The 16,629-nt window shown below is 36.7% G+C and overlaps 1 protein-coding gene across 1 annotated transcript in view; it reads right to left on the bottom strand.

Moving 5' to 3' along the window:
- Positions 1–16,629, bottom strand: part of CPPED1 (calcineurin like phosphoesterase domain containing 1) — a 43,635-nt gene that overhangs the window by 2,493 nt on the left and 24,513 nt on the right. Inside the window, exon 3 of the mRNA XM_068423359.1 lies at positions 12,873–13,295. Within this exon, the coding sequence (XP_068279460.1) occupies positions 12,873–13,295 (423 nt within the window). The remainder of the gene's footprint in view (positions 1–12,872; positions 13,296–16,629) is intronic.

The following is a 16,629-nucleotide window of genomic DNA, read 5'->3' as shown; positions in this document are numbered from 1 at the left end:
CATCCCCATTTGACATTTTATACATTTTAATCAAATGTTTTATTACTACAAAATAATGAAACCTTGTTTAGTCTCGTGAGTCAAAAAAGTAAAGAAAAAGTCATTTTGATGCTAAATTTTCTGTCAAAGTTTGTAAACCCATTAACAACAGAGTTGAGAATGGAGCTTCTTCCTAAGAGAGAACATACTATTACAGACAAGGATCTCATTTCCAGGGTGTGCCAACATCCTTCACCATTTAGCCATTCTGTGCACTGTTGATAGATACAGCTGAGCATCATAGTCAACAGCATTTGTAGTTTGGCAGAAGATTATTCATCAGCTTTCTTGCTGTTTTAAGATGGTGCATATTTTATTTTGAATGAAAATATGGAGTCAGTATAAATAGCTAATTTTACAAACAGGTTTTGAGATTAATTTTTGGCATGCTCAGTCTAAGTTCCTTGGATTTCAGACTATTACAGCTTCCTGAAGCTGCATCTAATGCTATTTTATACTATTGTGAAACAGAAAAATTACTGGACCAGATGGCTGAAAATATTTGGAATTTTGTTGTTTATCATCAAGTGCAAAACGTGTAAATTAATTTTATATTTTGTTACAGAAAGTGTTTAGATCTGGTGTTGATTTACGATACTATTAATGACAATTCAAACATTTTCAAACACACCTTAAGGCTTTAAGGTGTAATTCCTCTATTGAAATACAATAGGTTGTGTGCTCCTTAATCATAATGACACTTTGATGGTTCTACATAAAGCATCTGAAAACATATTAATACTGAGTGACTCCAAAACCACACTAAGTATTCCCTGACAACTGTGACTAGAGAGCCAGCAGGTTATCAAAATAACTAGCTATTTTATGAAATTGAATCTTTCCTATTAGTTTGCTCTGTTGGCTAAAATCTGCTGTGCTATAATAGAAAAATATTTTGCTGGCACTATTCTATAGATGCTGTACCTTGCTGAACGTAACTTGTGTTTATATTGAAAAATAAACTAACGAGCAAAGGTCTAAACATGTGCCTGTTCCTGACAGAGGACAGCAGAGCAGAGTGAAGCTTAGCACACGTGGGGACAAGTGCCAGCTAGTGTGAGGCGCTCCCTGATGGCACCCCTTTCCTCTGCACACAGCAGGGGTCTTGCTCGCCACCTCAGGGTAAAAGCTATCCTCGAATATGCAGCACTGATAATTACCTTTCCAACCCTTGTTTTTATCATTATGGAATAATGAGCAAGCCTATAAAAATACACAGGGATGGACACTGTGATGACAACACCAAACGTCATTTGTTATTTTTCAATTATTCCAGCAATCTGCCATTCCATGCTTAACATGAAAGGGAACACATGCTTAGTCCTGTTCAAGTGGTAAGCCAGAGAATGGGAAATTTGAGACATACTGTAACCTTAAAAATAACTTTTTTTTTAAAAAAAAAAAACCAGCTGATTTTGCCTTCAGACAGCAGAAATTCTGGAAAAGAGCAGAGGCAGTTTAAAGGCAGAGCGCTGTGATTAGGAATGCACCGTAACTTCACAAGGAAATCCTTATTTCTACAGCCAGAAAAACCTTCCATCTTGCAGTAGATCTAGACCTCTTTCACAGTGGTTAAATGAAAAGTGAAGTAGGTGAACCTGTCTTAAGACAGTTGGCTACATCAATCCTTTGCTTTTGTGGGAGTGAGTGATTTGAAGACTGGTATAAAATATATAAACTAGGCTCAAAGTACGGTTGAAAATTAAGCAGCTTGGAAAGCAAAATATAAATTATTCTGCTGTGTTCCTGGTAAAAGCTACACGGGCTTTCATATTTCAAAATGCAAACCCTTCTGAAACAGCAAAGGACTCAAGGTGGAAAACAGAGAATAATGTTACTTTTACATTGAATAGTGGTATATGGTCATTGTCAGCACACAGTTTCAGTGCAATTAGAAGGACAGAGGATAGAAAAGTAACAAAGCAGCTTTAGTTATGCTATCAGAAAAACAAAAATCTCCCCTTGACTGAGAATTCAAGGGAAGATTTTGAGAAACCCATCCTAGACAGCAGACAGACACCAGGTAAAAAGTTTGGCCCATGAGTCACGCAGCTTTTCTTCTTCTTATACAAATACTGTAACTTCACCACAATTATGTTTAACGTCTGCTAACTGCCTACACTCCAGAAGGAATTTTGATATGGAACTGAAGAGTGATTTGTAAGCTCTGCAAATATGATACCTGAGAGCAGAGAGGATGTGATTTAAAACCTCTTTTATCTCCTGTTGGCTATGGGAGGCAGATGCTGCCTAAACAAGCTGGTGTTTATAGGTACTGTTCATAGATACTGTTCATCCAAATTCCCCCTTTTAGCATATGCATGTCATCCAGATCCTAACTGCACGGGGTGGGTGTTCAGTGCTGACGTGCCCTCGTGGATCTAGCTGCTCAGCATCAGCCTCGGCTAGAATTTAGTGTCTGCTTTAGACACCTCCCAGTGAAAATTTTGCCCAGCCTTCAGTTTTCAGGTACTCTTTATTGCCAGTGCTAGTATTAATTCTTGCTATTGTTGTGTTACAATATGTTACATCTTGAACAAAGAAACAAACAGGTCACTGCTGTGTATTAATAGAAGTCTAACTGATGTTGTTTTTTTCTTCAATAGCACTTTTTTGTTCACTCAACGGTATTCCACTCACTTTTGTTAGTTAGCATAAGAAGGAAATCTGAACCAGTCAATGCAATAATACTAAGATGACAAGCAGGCTATTTACTTTGCTCTTGCTTTTGATCTTAAACATAAAAAGACTCTTAGAGATGTATGCACTCAAATTTAATTTATTCATTTCAGATGTTTTTCTGAAGTAATACTGTCAAGTTCCTAGCAACCCTTCCCCACCGCCCCCCCTTTTTTTTCCCTAAACTCTGTGAGAAAAGAACAGTGTCCTGGCAGGCCTCATTTTTATAGCCCAAAACCACCCCCCAAAAAACCAGGTAGAGCAGTGATTTGTTTTTAATCCCTGGTTTCAGAAATAGCAGTTGGGAAAAGCTTTGATTTAAAAGCTGTATGAAATACTAAAAAACTACTATGTAAATAAATGTCCAAAGGATGGCGCCTTCACAAGCATTCATTATTTCATTTTTTATGAAGTACATACTAATTTGAATTTAAATGTGACTGGAGGTTTCACAGTATCCATTAAACAAAAAAAGCAGGATCCATTACTGTAAGACACTATTCATACCTAATGGATTATTCATTAAAAGAAGAAAAGGGATTAAAATCAGAATAAAGTAAAAAACTGTGCAGATGGTTACTATTAAAAAAAAAAAAACAAAACAGAAAACAAACCACACACACTGTCTCTGTGATTATCATTGTCTGATGTCAGATTGCATAACAATACAACAGTCAGGGAGTATCTGCTAGGGAAAAAAGGCCTTAACTGCCAAATTCATTTTTGATCAGAACAGGACTGGAAGCCAGAGACTTGGGATGGGCACCATTCAGGGTTGGACACCAGGTCTTGCTCTGTCTGTTCTAAAACTGTACTTTGATCATGAGAACACCTAAACCCAATGAGCTTCATGCCTGCACACCAAATATGAGTTTTCAGAATCAATCAATCTACAAAAAAATCAGTGTCTTTGTAAAAAAAGGTTTAAATACAGGAATTGATTCTGATTTTAGTAAACCAAAGATGTCCTCCTGCCATGCAATTTACCATCATTTTGTGACCAAGCACAAAAACCTCCTTTTTAGTTCTCATCTGACAAAGCTGAAACCGAAAGACAAAAAGATTTACTGTTTCCAAAGATCTGATCGTAACTTTTTTTCCTGTAGAATAATACATTCCTACTAAAGAATGAAATACCTATTTTGGTACAAATTCCGTGAGTCCTAAGCAGCCTATTTAGCATAAATAATTCATGACATAACAACCAACCAAAACATGTACTGTTCAAGAGTCATCCGAAGAGATGTTAATACTTACTTACATATGTTGATAAGCCTTAGACTCCTCATTAGCTTGACCATGAAATGAGTTAATAAATACTTTGTTTTGATGCTAATTCACACACTGCATTATGTCTCTCCAGACTGTAAGGCTATGCAGTGGCTTGGCCAAGGCAAGAGGTAAGTGCTGAGGAGGGTAATTAATAGCTCCTGTAATTCAGCATGCTACCTTTGATGCCATCTGTATGTTCATTCATAAGCAGAAACTTTAAAGCACAACTAATTTTTTAAAAAATTTCAAACAAAATTCATATTTTAATTTGGACACTTTTTTCCAAGTCAAAACCATGATATAAACACTTTGCTCATGGTTTCTATTGCAGACATTTCTCAACAGAAAATTCATGGAAAAGATTGGTACAGAAAGGGATAACCAAGCCAGCCAGGCTCAGGAGCAAATGCATGTATATAACCATCACAACCACACAGATTGCAGTAGCTCTGATTTAAAAGGGAATATTCTTTGTAATGATGCCCAGCACTTCTGAGTTCCCAGACAACCCAAAGCAGAATAATGTTCTGAAAGAAACCGAGTCCTATATGAAATATTCACCACCTCTTTCAGGTGGCATTTAAAAAAAATTTGAAAGAAAACTTTATCTACCCCAGTGTTGTTAGCATGCTGTTGATTTTATTTCTGACAAGAATCAGATGAGAAAATAGTTCATTACATGAAAAGAAACCACATACTGAATATCATGCAGAAAGCAGTTTGTCTGTTAGCAAGAGAAGCTAAGGTTATTTTACAGAATTTTAGAACTGCAGCACCTTCTCACAAATTATAGTTTTCCACTCAGAGAAACCCTTCTCAACAACAGTTCTGCAGCACCGGGGAAAAGGGTCAGCACGATTTTGATATAATTGCACTGTAAGAGAACAAAGGCATTTAGCTGTGTCTCATGGATAATTCCCCTGAGAGTGGTTACGTCCGAGTCTTAGCTTATTGTGCAGTTGCAGTCACATAATTCCCAGACTCTTCTCCGTTACTTGCTACTCTACTGTTGTTGTGTTCTGTAGCATACAAAAATGCAAGAATGTGGAAGACTGGGCATGTTTTCAACTCCCTTTGGGGCAGGAAAGAGAGGGGACTACGGCCTGCCTTCTCTATGTGGACTGACAGACAACCACATCTTTTTTAATCAGTGTTTTGACCAGCCTTTCTGTTTAAGGAGTAGTTAAGTCATTATAAAATGTCTCTATTTTAAATGTGAAATGCTAGCATAGTCACCTTCTTGCTTTATTAAACAGACAACAGGTATGTTCCATAACAACGCAACAGTAAGATTTTGTGAAATACATCTGTTTTCCTAACTTCCTGAAAAATTTGATGTTTGCTAGTTTAATTCAAGAAGTACAGCCTGAGCCCCAATCTCAAAGGAAGTCTAGTTGCAAAGATCACAGAAATCCAAATAGGTTAAAACAGGATGGAAAATAATGCACCCACTTTTATCTTGAAATATTAAAAATAATTTCATAAAGAAACATGCACCTAGAACACAATTTTTCTCACACAATCAGATGATGCTGGGCTGGAATTCAGACTTGAACTAGTTTAAATTCCAGGGGTGCCTGACTCCAGTTTTTATAATTACACTCACTCCTGTGGCTTCCTTCCAAAAACCCGAATTCAGAAGAAGCTGTTTTCCAACTCTAGTTCCTAATGTACAAAAATCATTTTGAGGCAGGTTTGCTGTGTCCAAAATGCGACTGGCCTGGCCTCAGTTGGAAGTCAAACTGCTCAACCCAGCACTACGGACAGTGTAAAAATATAGGAAGAAAATTACCAATATAAAAATAAACCAAAGAAAAGCAAGCAGTTTTTCCAAATTAAGAAGAGAATGCCTGGAATAATCAGCATAGGCAATCAGTAGCATGCTTTATTTAGACTGAGCCTTCAATTAAATAAATGCTTTTCTCAGCAAAAGCAAATGAGACTGTAAGAGAACGAAAAGGCTAAATCAGTGCAATATGAATGACATAATAAATATGTAATGGGTACAGTACAGACCTTGCTTCTTCTCCCATGCACTCTGTAGAGAATTTGGGGAAAAAAAGTGGTTCTGACTGAGCAATGAAATTTATCACATGGTCCAGATTATCACCCTTTAAGTGCTGATTAATGAAGTATTTTTTACAGTAACTGCAGACATGAATTAATGTCCACTGCATTTCATTTACAGATTTATGACTCTCAATACAGACTACAGGTGAAGTTCAAAGCAAACAAAAGGAGACATTTCTTCACATAGCTGTGAAACATGAAACTTCCTCCCGCAGACCATTGTGAAAGCTGAGCTTTCAAAAATCAACTGAACAAATTATAAAAGAATCACTAAATTGCACTATATTGATAACATTAATATGATAGTAAGTCCCTGAAAGAAAAATTGTTGGAGATAGCAAGAGTACTTGGAAGAAATACCATTATGCCTTTTGCTGTCTTGTGCTCTTTGCAAGGGTTTGGCTAGTAGGAGGAGCAGGAGACTGGGCTATAGGGATTGCCATTGTGGTCTAGTTACTCTGCTTTTATGTTAGCTGTTCAAGTTTAATGATAAAATTAAGTTTAAAATAGAATTATGCTTATCTAAAAGTCACTGCTTCACTTGCCAAACCTCTTGCTCAATCAAGGACTGAAGAGGATATACTAGCAAAAGCTGATCCTATATATATTTGTCCCCAAAACTGCAGAAGCTAGAGAGGAGCAGTAGTAGAGCCAAAATGGAAGCAAAGAGGTGGAGAAGCAGTTCTGTAAAGAAATTAAATTGTGCTGAGTGAAAAACCTGAATGTTATCAACACTCTAGTACCCTTTCAGAGTTTTCATAGGCAGGAGAACAAAGTAAGTAGTATCCAGGCACAGGGAGATGCTACTATTAGAGATGTGTCTGTGTGTGTGTGTACACCCACACACATGTACACGTAGATACATATTTCTTAAAAGATAATGTATCTGGCAAATAAAACCATTTCAGTCACACGGATAAACTGATCTTGAGCACTTCCCCTGGAGTATCAGGCGTAAACTGGCTTTTCTTTCTTCCCTTCACTTGCAGCGTACAGCTGCTTTCTGAAGTGCTGAACAATGTGGTCGGTTCAACAGTAATACCAGTTCTCAGAACAATTTTGCACTCCAAAATGATGTTCTTTCAGCTTCCCTACAAGAGCACACATTAACCATAGGCGTTTTTTGCCATACCTTTTTTCTCCCCTGGGCAGGAGGTATACATCATTTTTTCAAGACTCCAGTGCTACAAAGCAAATGGTAATATTCAGTAGTCTTTGTAAACAAAATCTCTTGTGTGGAATAGAATTGATTTTATCTCATTGCAACTTGAGAGTGCTCACATCACCCCATCTGCTGAGCAGGTGTTACAGCAGCAAACAAAGATGTGACAGCATCAGTCACAGCGCTGTTAACAGAACTGTTCAGTGCTCAGGCAGTTCTCGGAGCCAGTTCTCCAAAAAACCTCCAATCATTTCCCACCATCAGAGCTCCAGTAGAAGCAAACAGTCCCACTGGTAAGCGTTGGGGATCAACACCCTCCATTTCATAACCTCTTCTACGCTACCTTCTTCATCAGAGGAGTTGTGTGAATAAAATAGAAGTGAATAATTAGAATTTACAGCGCATAGCACTATCAGCGTCTTAATAAAAATATCCCATGTACTGTTGTTTGCAAACATGATCCGGCAAACTCTTCCTTAAATTTGCTTTGTAGACTAAAGAATCCAGAGCTTGATGCAACTGGTGGTCAGTGGGTCTGTGTGAGTGGGAGACAAGATATTACTTTGTAAAGTATATCTATGTCAAAAGTATTTTTATGTAGGACAACACTGAATAGAGCTATACAGAGAAGGATCTTAGTCTCGCTTGTTTTTCCTATATAATCAGAGGAGAAACAACAGACATAGGCAGAGGGTGATTCCAGATCACCTAATTAGAGTGCTGGTCTAAATAAGCCTTTAGAGGTACTGTCTGTAGAAGGTCACTCTGTGCTTCAAGTTAATTTTTGTGAATGCCTCTTGTGACCTTTCAGTGGAATTTATTTCCTGCTTTTGCTACTTTTTCCATTTGCAAGTGAAGCCTTCTCAGAGACCAGACACAAACCCCAAACAATCCTGGTTTGCCATGTGCTCTCAGGATCAAAAAGAAGTTTTTATCAAGAAAAACTGCAGCCCAGTGGATAAAACAGATTTCAGAAATTTATCTAGAATAAGTATTACTTAATGTCATTAAGTACTACACTAAATAAATGTATTTTGTACTTGCTGCTGAATTTCCGAAAAAGATGTCTACATGTATCTACATGCTAGATTACGTTATCATACCGGGGAACCGTCTTAAAAAACTCTGTTCTTACACAGTGACGCAGAAGATACCAAATTTGGTCACTCTACCTGTACCACAAGCGCATAATTTCAAGGTTGAAAGAGGCTGATCTAAGTCACTGAAGTTGAGAGTATTTAAATCTAAATTATCTTAAATACTGACAGAGCGACACATAAGCAAGCACTGAGATTACTCACTTGGTGTATGGGCTTTGCCAAAATCAAGGTGTCAATGGCAGGAAGAAGAAAATATTACTCCCTTGTCAACTTTGATTACACAACAAAGAAAATAATGAAACATAGCATATGTTGTCTGGTAAATTTTAGAAACAACAGCTTTCAGCGCTCCATACTTTAATTTTGTGCTCAAATATATCTCAGCTGTAGATGTTCAGAAAGCTGCTTGTTCCTTTAATACTACTGTCCTGTCGTAACACTTCTAAGAGGAGAATGTAGGTATCACACTCTTCTAATGAGTAAAGGTGTTAGAAGTTACAGCACCTACAATCACAACTATAATGAAAAAAATATGCCATTTCATAAAGTTAGGTGGTTATTTTTCCCTGTATGTACAAATTAAATATTTTTAACCACATCTAAAAAATACCTTTGAAGACATTTAGATGAACTTAAAACTTTTTAATTAAAAAAAGCTGGAGACTGCAGGGAATTTCCTTCCATGTTTTATATCTATTATCTAGTGATTCTCTCTTGGATGCAAAATGTCTCACCTAGATAGACCACCTATACTCTTCATCTCACTCTGAACTGAAAAGTCTTTTCTCAGCTTTGTTGGTGAAAAATCAGCTATTAATTTAGGTTGTATTCAACAGAGCTCTTAAACAAGTTCATAGATTTGCTTAAATGTTTTAGTTCATTAGGGCCATTAAGAAACATCTATTACTATATTGTGTTAAGTAATGTAAGTAAGTACTTCAGTGTGTCAGTGATAGTTCCCAGGACAAGAAAAAAAAAAAATCTTTAAAAGATTGAGCTATAGCTCAACAAAAATACCCACACTTTTCAGGTCATAGAAAAAAAAAATCTTTAACAACCTAAGAAAACTATACTGGAATGAGATATGTAAGAAAAAGTATGTCTTCTATTACATAAACTGCTTAATTTAGTAACTAATTTATTACTTACGTTTCTCAAAGACACGTGACAGGCAGACCAAATTTTTGGCTAGACCACTACTACTTCTTTATTTTCCCTATGAAGTTATGAGCAAACCTATTTATATCAGCACTATAAAATTCTTAAAAGCTGAACATGCATTTCATGCAGCAGAGTCTAGTGACTCCAGCAGATCTCACAGAAGAGAATGTCAGGTCAGCTCATTCACAGTTCTTGCACACAGGTTTTTTCTGTATGTAGCTTCTGCAGGTAGAGGAGACAGAGCTTTGACAACTGAGGCTAAACTTTCAGAAGTTATACAAATATGCTTTTAGAAATGTATTTTCACTTAAATGATAAACTATGTTCTCAACTGAGTTGATTTTCACTGTCACTGAAGTCACTTTTTCAAGAACAATACTTGTTATAAAATGCAATTTAAGAAAAAATGGCCTAGGAGGATTTCTTAGACATGCAGCTTACAAGTGTGGTTTAACGTTGCATAGTAGTAATACATATTTACAAGTGCCAGATTCTCAATTTATAAATATTTATCATAAGGACATGATTTTATCTTTAATTAGCCCAACTGTTAAGGACACTTCTAATGTGAGAAATGTAATTCAGTATTTCGAACCAGATGTAGTCTCTACAGCTAGTCTTTTATCTCTGCTTGTAATGAGCGGATACTTAAACCAAAACCATTATGTAATATGTAAGTGATTAGAAGAGAATAACTACAGAAGATCTGGGCTCTGAATTTAAAATAATAATTTTCTGAAGTTGGATACCTCACTTTAAGACACCTGTGCAGGATCACCATACTTTAAGTATCTGATTATTTTCTACACATACTCATGTGAATTTCGTGGTTCATGGAAAGACCTGAATTACTAGATTGTTCTTCCTTTCCTGTCTTTCTCTAACCAGCTGAGTTATGGCTCTGTGTTTGACACTTCTAGAAAAAGTATAAACGTGAAAACTGGGATAGTTCCAGGTCTGATCCTGGGTTATCAACAACTGAAATACGATGCCCATCTAATCACAACGCATTACCAAACATAGCAACCCCTAAACCATGCACGTTATACTGAAATTTTTGATAATTACCCAACAAACCTTTGGAGTGGTTGGAAACACTGAATCAGAGAGCGAGAACGCAGAAGGAAGGAAGGACTGGTGACAGGTCGGGGGAAGAAGAATAGCAGCAGCCTGGTGGACTCATTAAAAGGCATACGTACTTTCTTTTTCCAGAATAAATAGTTATACCAAATTTCTAACTTAAGTGCTATAAGGGGTTAGCCTTCTTAAACTGCAAGTCATAAATAAAAAAAAGACCCTACCAAATGCAAAGTAGATTGGGATTTCATTAGTAATATTCTGTGTTTTAATCCTCCAAGAACACATGAAGTGAACTGGGGGGAAAACCAATTTCATGTCTAATGCTAGGCTGAAATCGATCATTCTTTGGCAAAGCAGAGAGTCAGAAAATAAGTGGAGTCATTGCATATCTGTGCATCTGTCCTACCATGATAACTGCCTGTTTGCAATCCACTGATAAGATTTTGTGGTCTTACAAAGACTGTTCTTCAATTGAATAATAAAATGGAAACAGAACGCACCTGTTACTAAGGAAACTCTGAGCCATCTTTTGATTCAGCTAATTTTTCTCAGCAGTCTGAGTTACACTGAGCTGCTTGCTCTCTGTATTCATTTAATTAGCAAAATGTTTGATTATTGGATTGTGAATGTTACCTATTGACTCATCTACTTATTGTATAAAACAGCAAGCAAAAGATCAATGTTTTAACATATTTGTGAAGGAATCAAATAACACGTCATTTTGGGAGGAATTTTAGGGATGGGAATGAGGGGCACAATGGGAAATGATGGAGGGAAGGTACAGATGGGATGTTGGCACAGAAAGGAGTTTGGGAATTTCTTCCATAGAGTTGTCTTGTATTGCTGGCTTCCCATTCTCTCTTCCTTTTCCCCATCATTTGAAGCCTAGTCAACTTTTGGTTAAACCCTTGATACACGTTCGGAAAATCAGTCTGAAATATCCCTCTAAGAAACATGATAACGTAATGACGATAAATGTTACGATGATAACATTTTGCATAATTTCGTTTACCTGTTGATTAATTATATTCCCAATACTGTGTTGCCAAATGTTAGTAAGCCATCTGGGTGACAGAAAACTCTAGAACAGAACTGCTTTGTTTTCCACATTAATGCCTATTTAATGGGATACTGCCTGTATGGCAGCGTCCTTCTGCTAACAAGCTCTCCAGTGAACTAGGATGTGTTTTTAGCCAACAGTACATAAGCAGTCATTTAGCTGCCCAACTTTCCAATAGCAATACTTCCCCCTATATTAACACTAGCACAAAAATTGAAGAAGATATGAGGTATTCTCAGTGTGTTTCCTTATGGGAAAAAAAACCACTTGCAAATCGTCAGTCTGCAAATATGTCAGTCCCCTGGAGAGCCTTCAGATAGCTGTGAATTTTGGCCCCACTGATTGGAAACAGTAGGAGATTCAGAGCTTGGAAATTAGACTGGTTTTGGATGAGTCTAGGCTTAACAATTATATGTTAAATTAGGAACAATACCATAAACAATTTGCATTGTTCAGTAATCCAAATAACATGTTCTCTTATAGATACAGAGAAAATGATGCTCTGATGCAGCGAAGGCAGGCTGGCAGGAAATTTTGAGGGACTCGCACCCGCCAGGAACATGAAGGTAATTGACAGGAAACAATGGGAACAGCATGGAGGAGTAGCTGCGTACTGTGCCTGTCTCCGTGGCATTCCAGTGTCATCAAACAAAGCTAAGGAGTTTGGTACAGTATACTTGTTTAGCGCGTGTTCCACCTGCCCATCATCCCAGAAATGGCCCCTATTAGTAATGGATATGCAAAAGATTGATCTTAGCAGAGCAAGACTGTTTTTAACACTGAATAAATCTGGAGTACATTACGCTCTTGGTTTAAAATTGGCTCAGTGTGGGAGAAAACAACCTCCAAGGTAATTCTGAATTCTGTTTCCATGTTTTATGTAAAACATAAATTCTGTATTTTTCTCCTGTGGCAATCAATACCTGATCTTCCACTCCTTAGGCAGGAAAAACTCAGGTTGTCTTACATCTATCAGTACTTGCAAAATGGAATCCTTGCTATTTATTTTAAAGAGTTTTTCACTTTAAGTTTTTTACTTTTCACTCAAAGTTTAAAATTTTGTTTGGTACTTTCTACAGGTGATTAGATTCAGTTGATAATTTTGACCTACAGGGAACAACGAGGCTTATAAGCAGTATCTAAAATTCATTGAAAACAGTGCCATTTAAGTTAAATGTATTTTGTCTGGCAGCATAGCCGTTAACAATTTGAAACAAAAATTCAAAAATAGGAAAATTTGAGAAAATACCTGCTTTATGAAACTTTTCCATTATCTCTTGACGAACTGATTTTTCCAAGTTGAAATAATCATGGTCTTCATCAGGTTTTCTCAGAAACAGAGGGATGTGCTGAAATACTATTATATGCTTGCATTTATGTTTTTCAGCGACAGCCAGTTGCTCATTGAGCCACACATCCTGGGCTTGCTTTAACTCGGGGCATTTGGAAGAATCAAAGTATAACTGAGAATTCAGCACAAGAAAGAAAACGCCTCCAACCCAAAAGCTGAAGTAGTCATCACCCCAGTTCTTGCAATAATTATCTATTGTTTCTCTTGTTGGAGTATTGCCAATATCATGATTTCCACTGACAAATACCAATGGGATGTCCTGGTCAGTGTTCTTCAGAACGTTCTTTAAATCTTGCTCTTGGTCCTTTCTCCATTGAGTTCCTACAGAAAAAAAACACATTTTAGTGTTTATGCTCTCTTTTCCTACCTTCATTGTTAGCTTTTGTTTATGGAAATGTGCACAGTAATAAAATATTCTATATTAGATGTGATCATGATAATATGCAGGGATCTAGAATACATCTTCACTTTAATATTATATGTCCACTCAACCCTTTCCCTCCAACTTCTTTCCCTCCCTTATCAAGTACTTAGCCATTTTCAATAACTTGCCTTAGGCAAGGCTCTGGATAGGAACCAACAGATAGCATAGCAGTAGGTGATATAGCTGGCAAAAAAATGCAGCAACCTTGGATGGTGTAATAGCTTTACACAAGGGTAGAAACCAGGTCAGCTTCTGGTTTGTATTTTATGGCTGTGCAAAGGAATTAAGGGTTTTATTTTTTTTCATTACAAGAACTCCTTTAACAGCAAAAATATAATGGGTGTCTTGTGGTGACTTGTTTATGTGATGAGTCTGTTTTAATAATGAGCATGGCATGAATTTCAAAGAAAGGTAATTGTGTACTTTACTAGTTTTTCCTGCATCTCTGTTTTTATATTAATATGCAAACCCAGACAGTTACTCTTCTAGTTGTCAGAAATTTGTCCTTGTCTAGGAAGGTTTATCTAATTCCTTGATTGATTTACAATCACTAAAAAAAATTTAGAAAGGATTTTGTCAAAAAAGCAGTTGTTTTATTCTAATGATGACAGAGGTTTTTTAAAGTTTTCTAAAGAGTAGTCTTTAATCAGAGACCATTGACATGTTTATTACTCATGAATTAAATTGAATGTTTATAAATTGTATTTTGCCCTGCAATACATAACATATATCTATCACTGGCCCATTTCACAAATAATAACTGCATTTTTTAATGAAGAAGTAACAGAATTTTTAGAGGAACTCTGAAATCAGCATTATAACATACATTTCCATAGAGGTCTATGCAAATCAATCATCATGTGTTTTTAAATTGTGTTCTATTTTTGTAACTACACATATATATTATACATCAAAATGTATTACAGGGGCTCCTGTAATGTAACTGTGAGAGAAAAGATTTTTCTTCCATGTTTCTTAAAAATACTTATGATCAATATGTTGACAAACACTGACCCTTAGTAATTATTATTAGGGAAGATTTCAATTCCTTTTCCATACCTTATAGATACAGGCTTAAGTACCACCTTATTGCTGTTACTAGAATTCTACAGCTTTAGAAAAATACTTGGAAAAGCCCCCATATATTATGTCTAAATTATGTCTAAATGTAAAGACAGATGTGAGATTTGATATGTGGTGCATAAAGTCAAAATCCACAACTCTCTTGTGTTTAGCTACTGTACAGGGTAGAAAGTTATTGAAACAAAATCTTTGAGTAACTTGAGAAATACTGCGCACATGATACCCAGTGTAGTCTAGAAAGTAGTGAACAGCAGATCAGTTTGTGGAGTATGTTAATGTACCAGGACCTTGGTCAGTTTAGGCCATCCTGCCAGTTATGGAAAATATCCTCATTAATCCTACAAAAAGCAGGGCAAATGACGTCTCATGTTACTTGGAGGAGCTGGATTTTAAAAAAAATAAAACCAAAAATTTAAATAAACGTGGCACACTTTGTTGTCCATGGGGTAGGGAACCTGGCTGAGAAAGCTGCTTCTCCCACCACTCCCCACCTTCCTGTGCAAAGAGCTAGAAATTTCAAGCTATAAATATGAAAATGTATGGGGGAGGGGTCGGGCAAAAGGTGAGGGGGAAGGCTCTGTTAAGATATATGTAAACACGTTACATCATCTTCATCTCTATGCTATCACTTTGGGAAATTTAGCTAACAGTTTCAGAGTATAAAGACATTTATGTATAAGTTACAGAAATAATTTATAGAATTATGTATACCTCTTCCCAGTGGTGAAATTCAAGCTCTAGAGAACTAACACTCAGATTAGATTTGTTGACAGCAGGGCACTGGTTCCCTCATTTAATGCAATATTATTTCTATAGCAACAGAGAGACATATTCAGTGTCTTATTGCAGAAAACAGATTGCTCAACATTGAAAACAAGGTCTTTGCCCAAAGAGTCAGGAAACCATACTAAGTAAAGATTTTTAGGACAATTGTATCTTGGCTTGACCTTTTCTTGGCAGAAGGTCAAAACAACTTCAAAAGAAGAGAAACCCAGGGAGATAAAGGTGGGAAAAGGCAGAGTAATGTCTCTGTACTCTTTGGGTGTAGGGCTGGAGAGGAAGGGCTAGGACGTACACACTCACTGTGAGTTGTACTACAGCAGCACACACTATTTGTGCTACAACGAGCCATACCACTACACAGTGCCCCCCTGAAGGCGCCTCCTTCTAATTTTACAACTGAGGTAAGTAATAGATAAAGAACATAGAGAAGAGGAGATAAGAAGTGATAAAGAAGGAAGCCACTAGAAAACTACAGTGGTCACTGCCATAGCATAAAAAAATATCCCCTTTAATCTCTACCAGGCACAGAGCTAACTATAATATTTAATTATTCCAATTACTATGAAGAACATTTTTATTTGATTACATGTATTCCTTTAGCTTAAAAAGAGGTTTGTTGTAAGTGAACAGGAAAAGAATGTAATACCAAGAGGCAATGTAAAAAAATAAAAAAATTGGGAAGTGTCAGGGTACATGTAACTGAAATTAATTTCTGTTCTGTTTATCCTGGCATCATGTGCAGTGACATTTTTAAATCCCAGGCTACAGTATTATGTCTTTATGTTAGGTTCTGCAAATACAGTCTTGCCCTGAGATAAATGACGTCACAAATTAATAGCCTATAAAGGGCAGTTTGGCTTTTATGAAAAACATGAAAGTGAGAACTGTTGCTACTGTAGTTGCCTACGATTTTCTGCAGCTTCCCAGTCTATCATTTTGAAAGCTGAGCGATGTGAACAGGAGCATAAAGGTGCAACGTCAATGTCTCTGTTGCAGTACATCTTTCTGTTGTATGTGATATCACTATTTGCCTGAACACTTCCAATATTCTTTCCTGCATTGCTTAAAGGAGCCAAGACAACCTGCCTTCACTCACTGGAAGAGCCGATTTCAAGAAAGTAAGTACTTTTAAAGCAATTTTGCTGAAGCTGGCTTCAGTCAGCAGAAGTAAAATTCAGAGATTATTCTGCCAAAGAAATAATCCTTTAGCTATTAATCTGCAGTTACAGTTTACTTTAGTATTCCACAGAATAGAGCACCTCTATAAGAAAGTACTGGGTTTGGCTTTTTAATGCACTAGCTATAAAAACAACTTGAAGCACTGCTTACCCCCAATCCCTATCTCTGCAATGCATGCTGACTGCA

Source organism: Nyctibius grandis, chromosome Z (genome assembly GCF_013368605.1).
Source record: "Nyctibius grandis isolate bNycGra1 chromosome Z, bNycGra1.pri, whole genome shotgun sequence".
Lineage (NCBI taxonomy): Eukaryota > Metazoa > Chordata > Aves > Nyctibiiformes > Nyctibiidae > Nyctibius > Nyctibius grandis.
The sequence above is the reverse complement of the archived record's forward strand: the minus strand, read 5'-3'. Positions and strand labels throughout refer to the sequence as shown.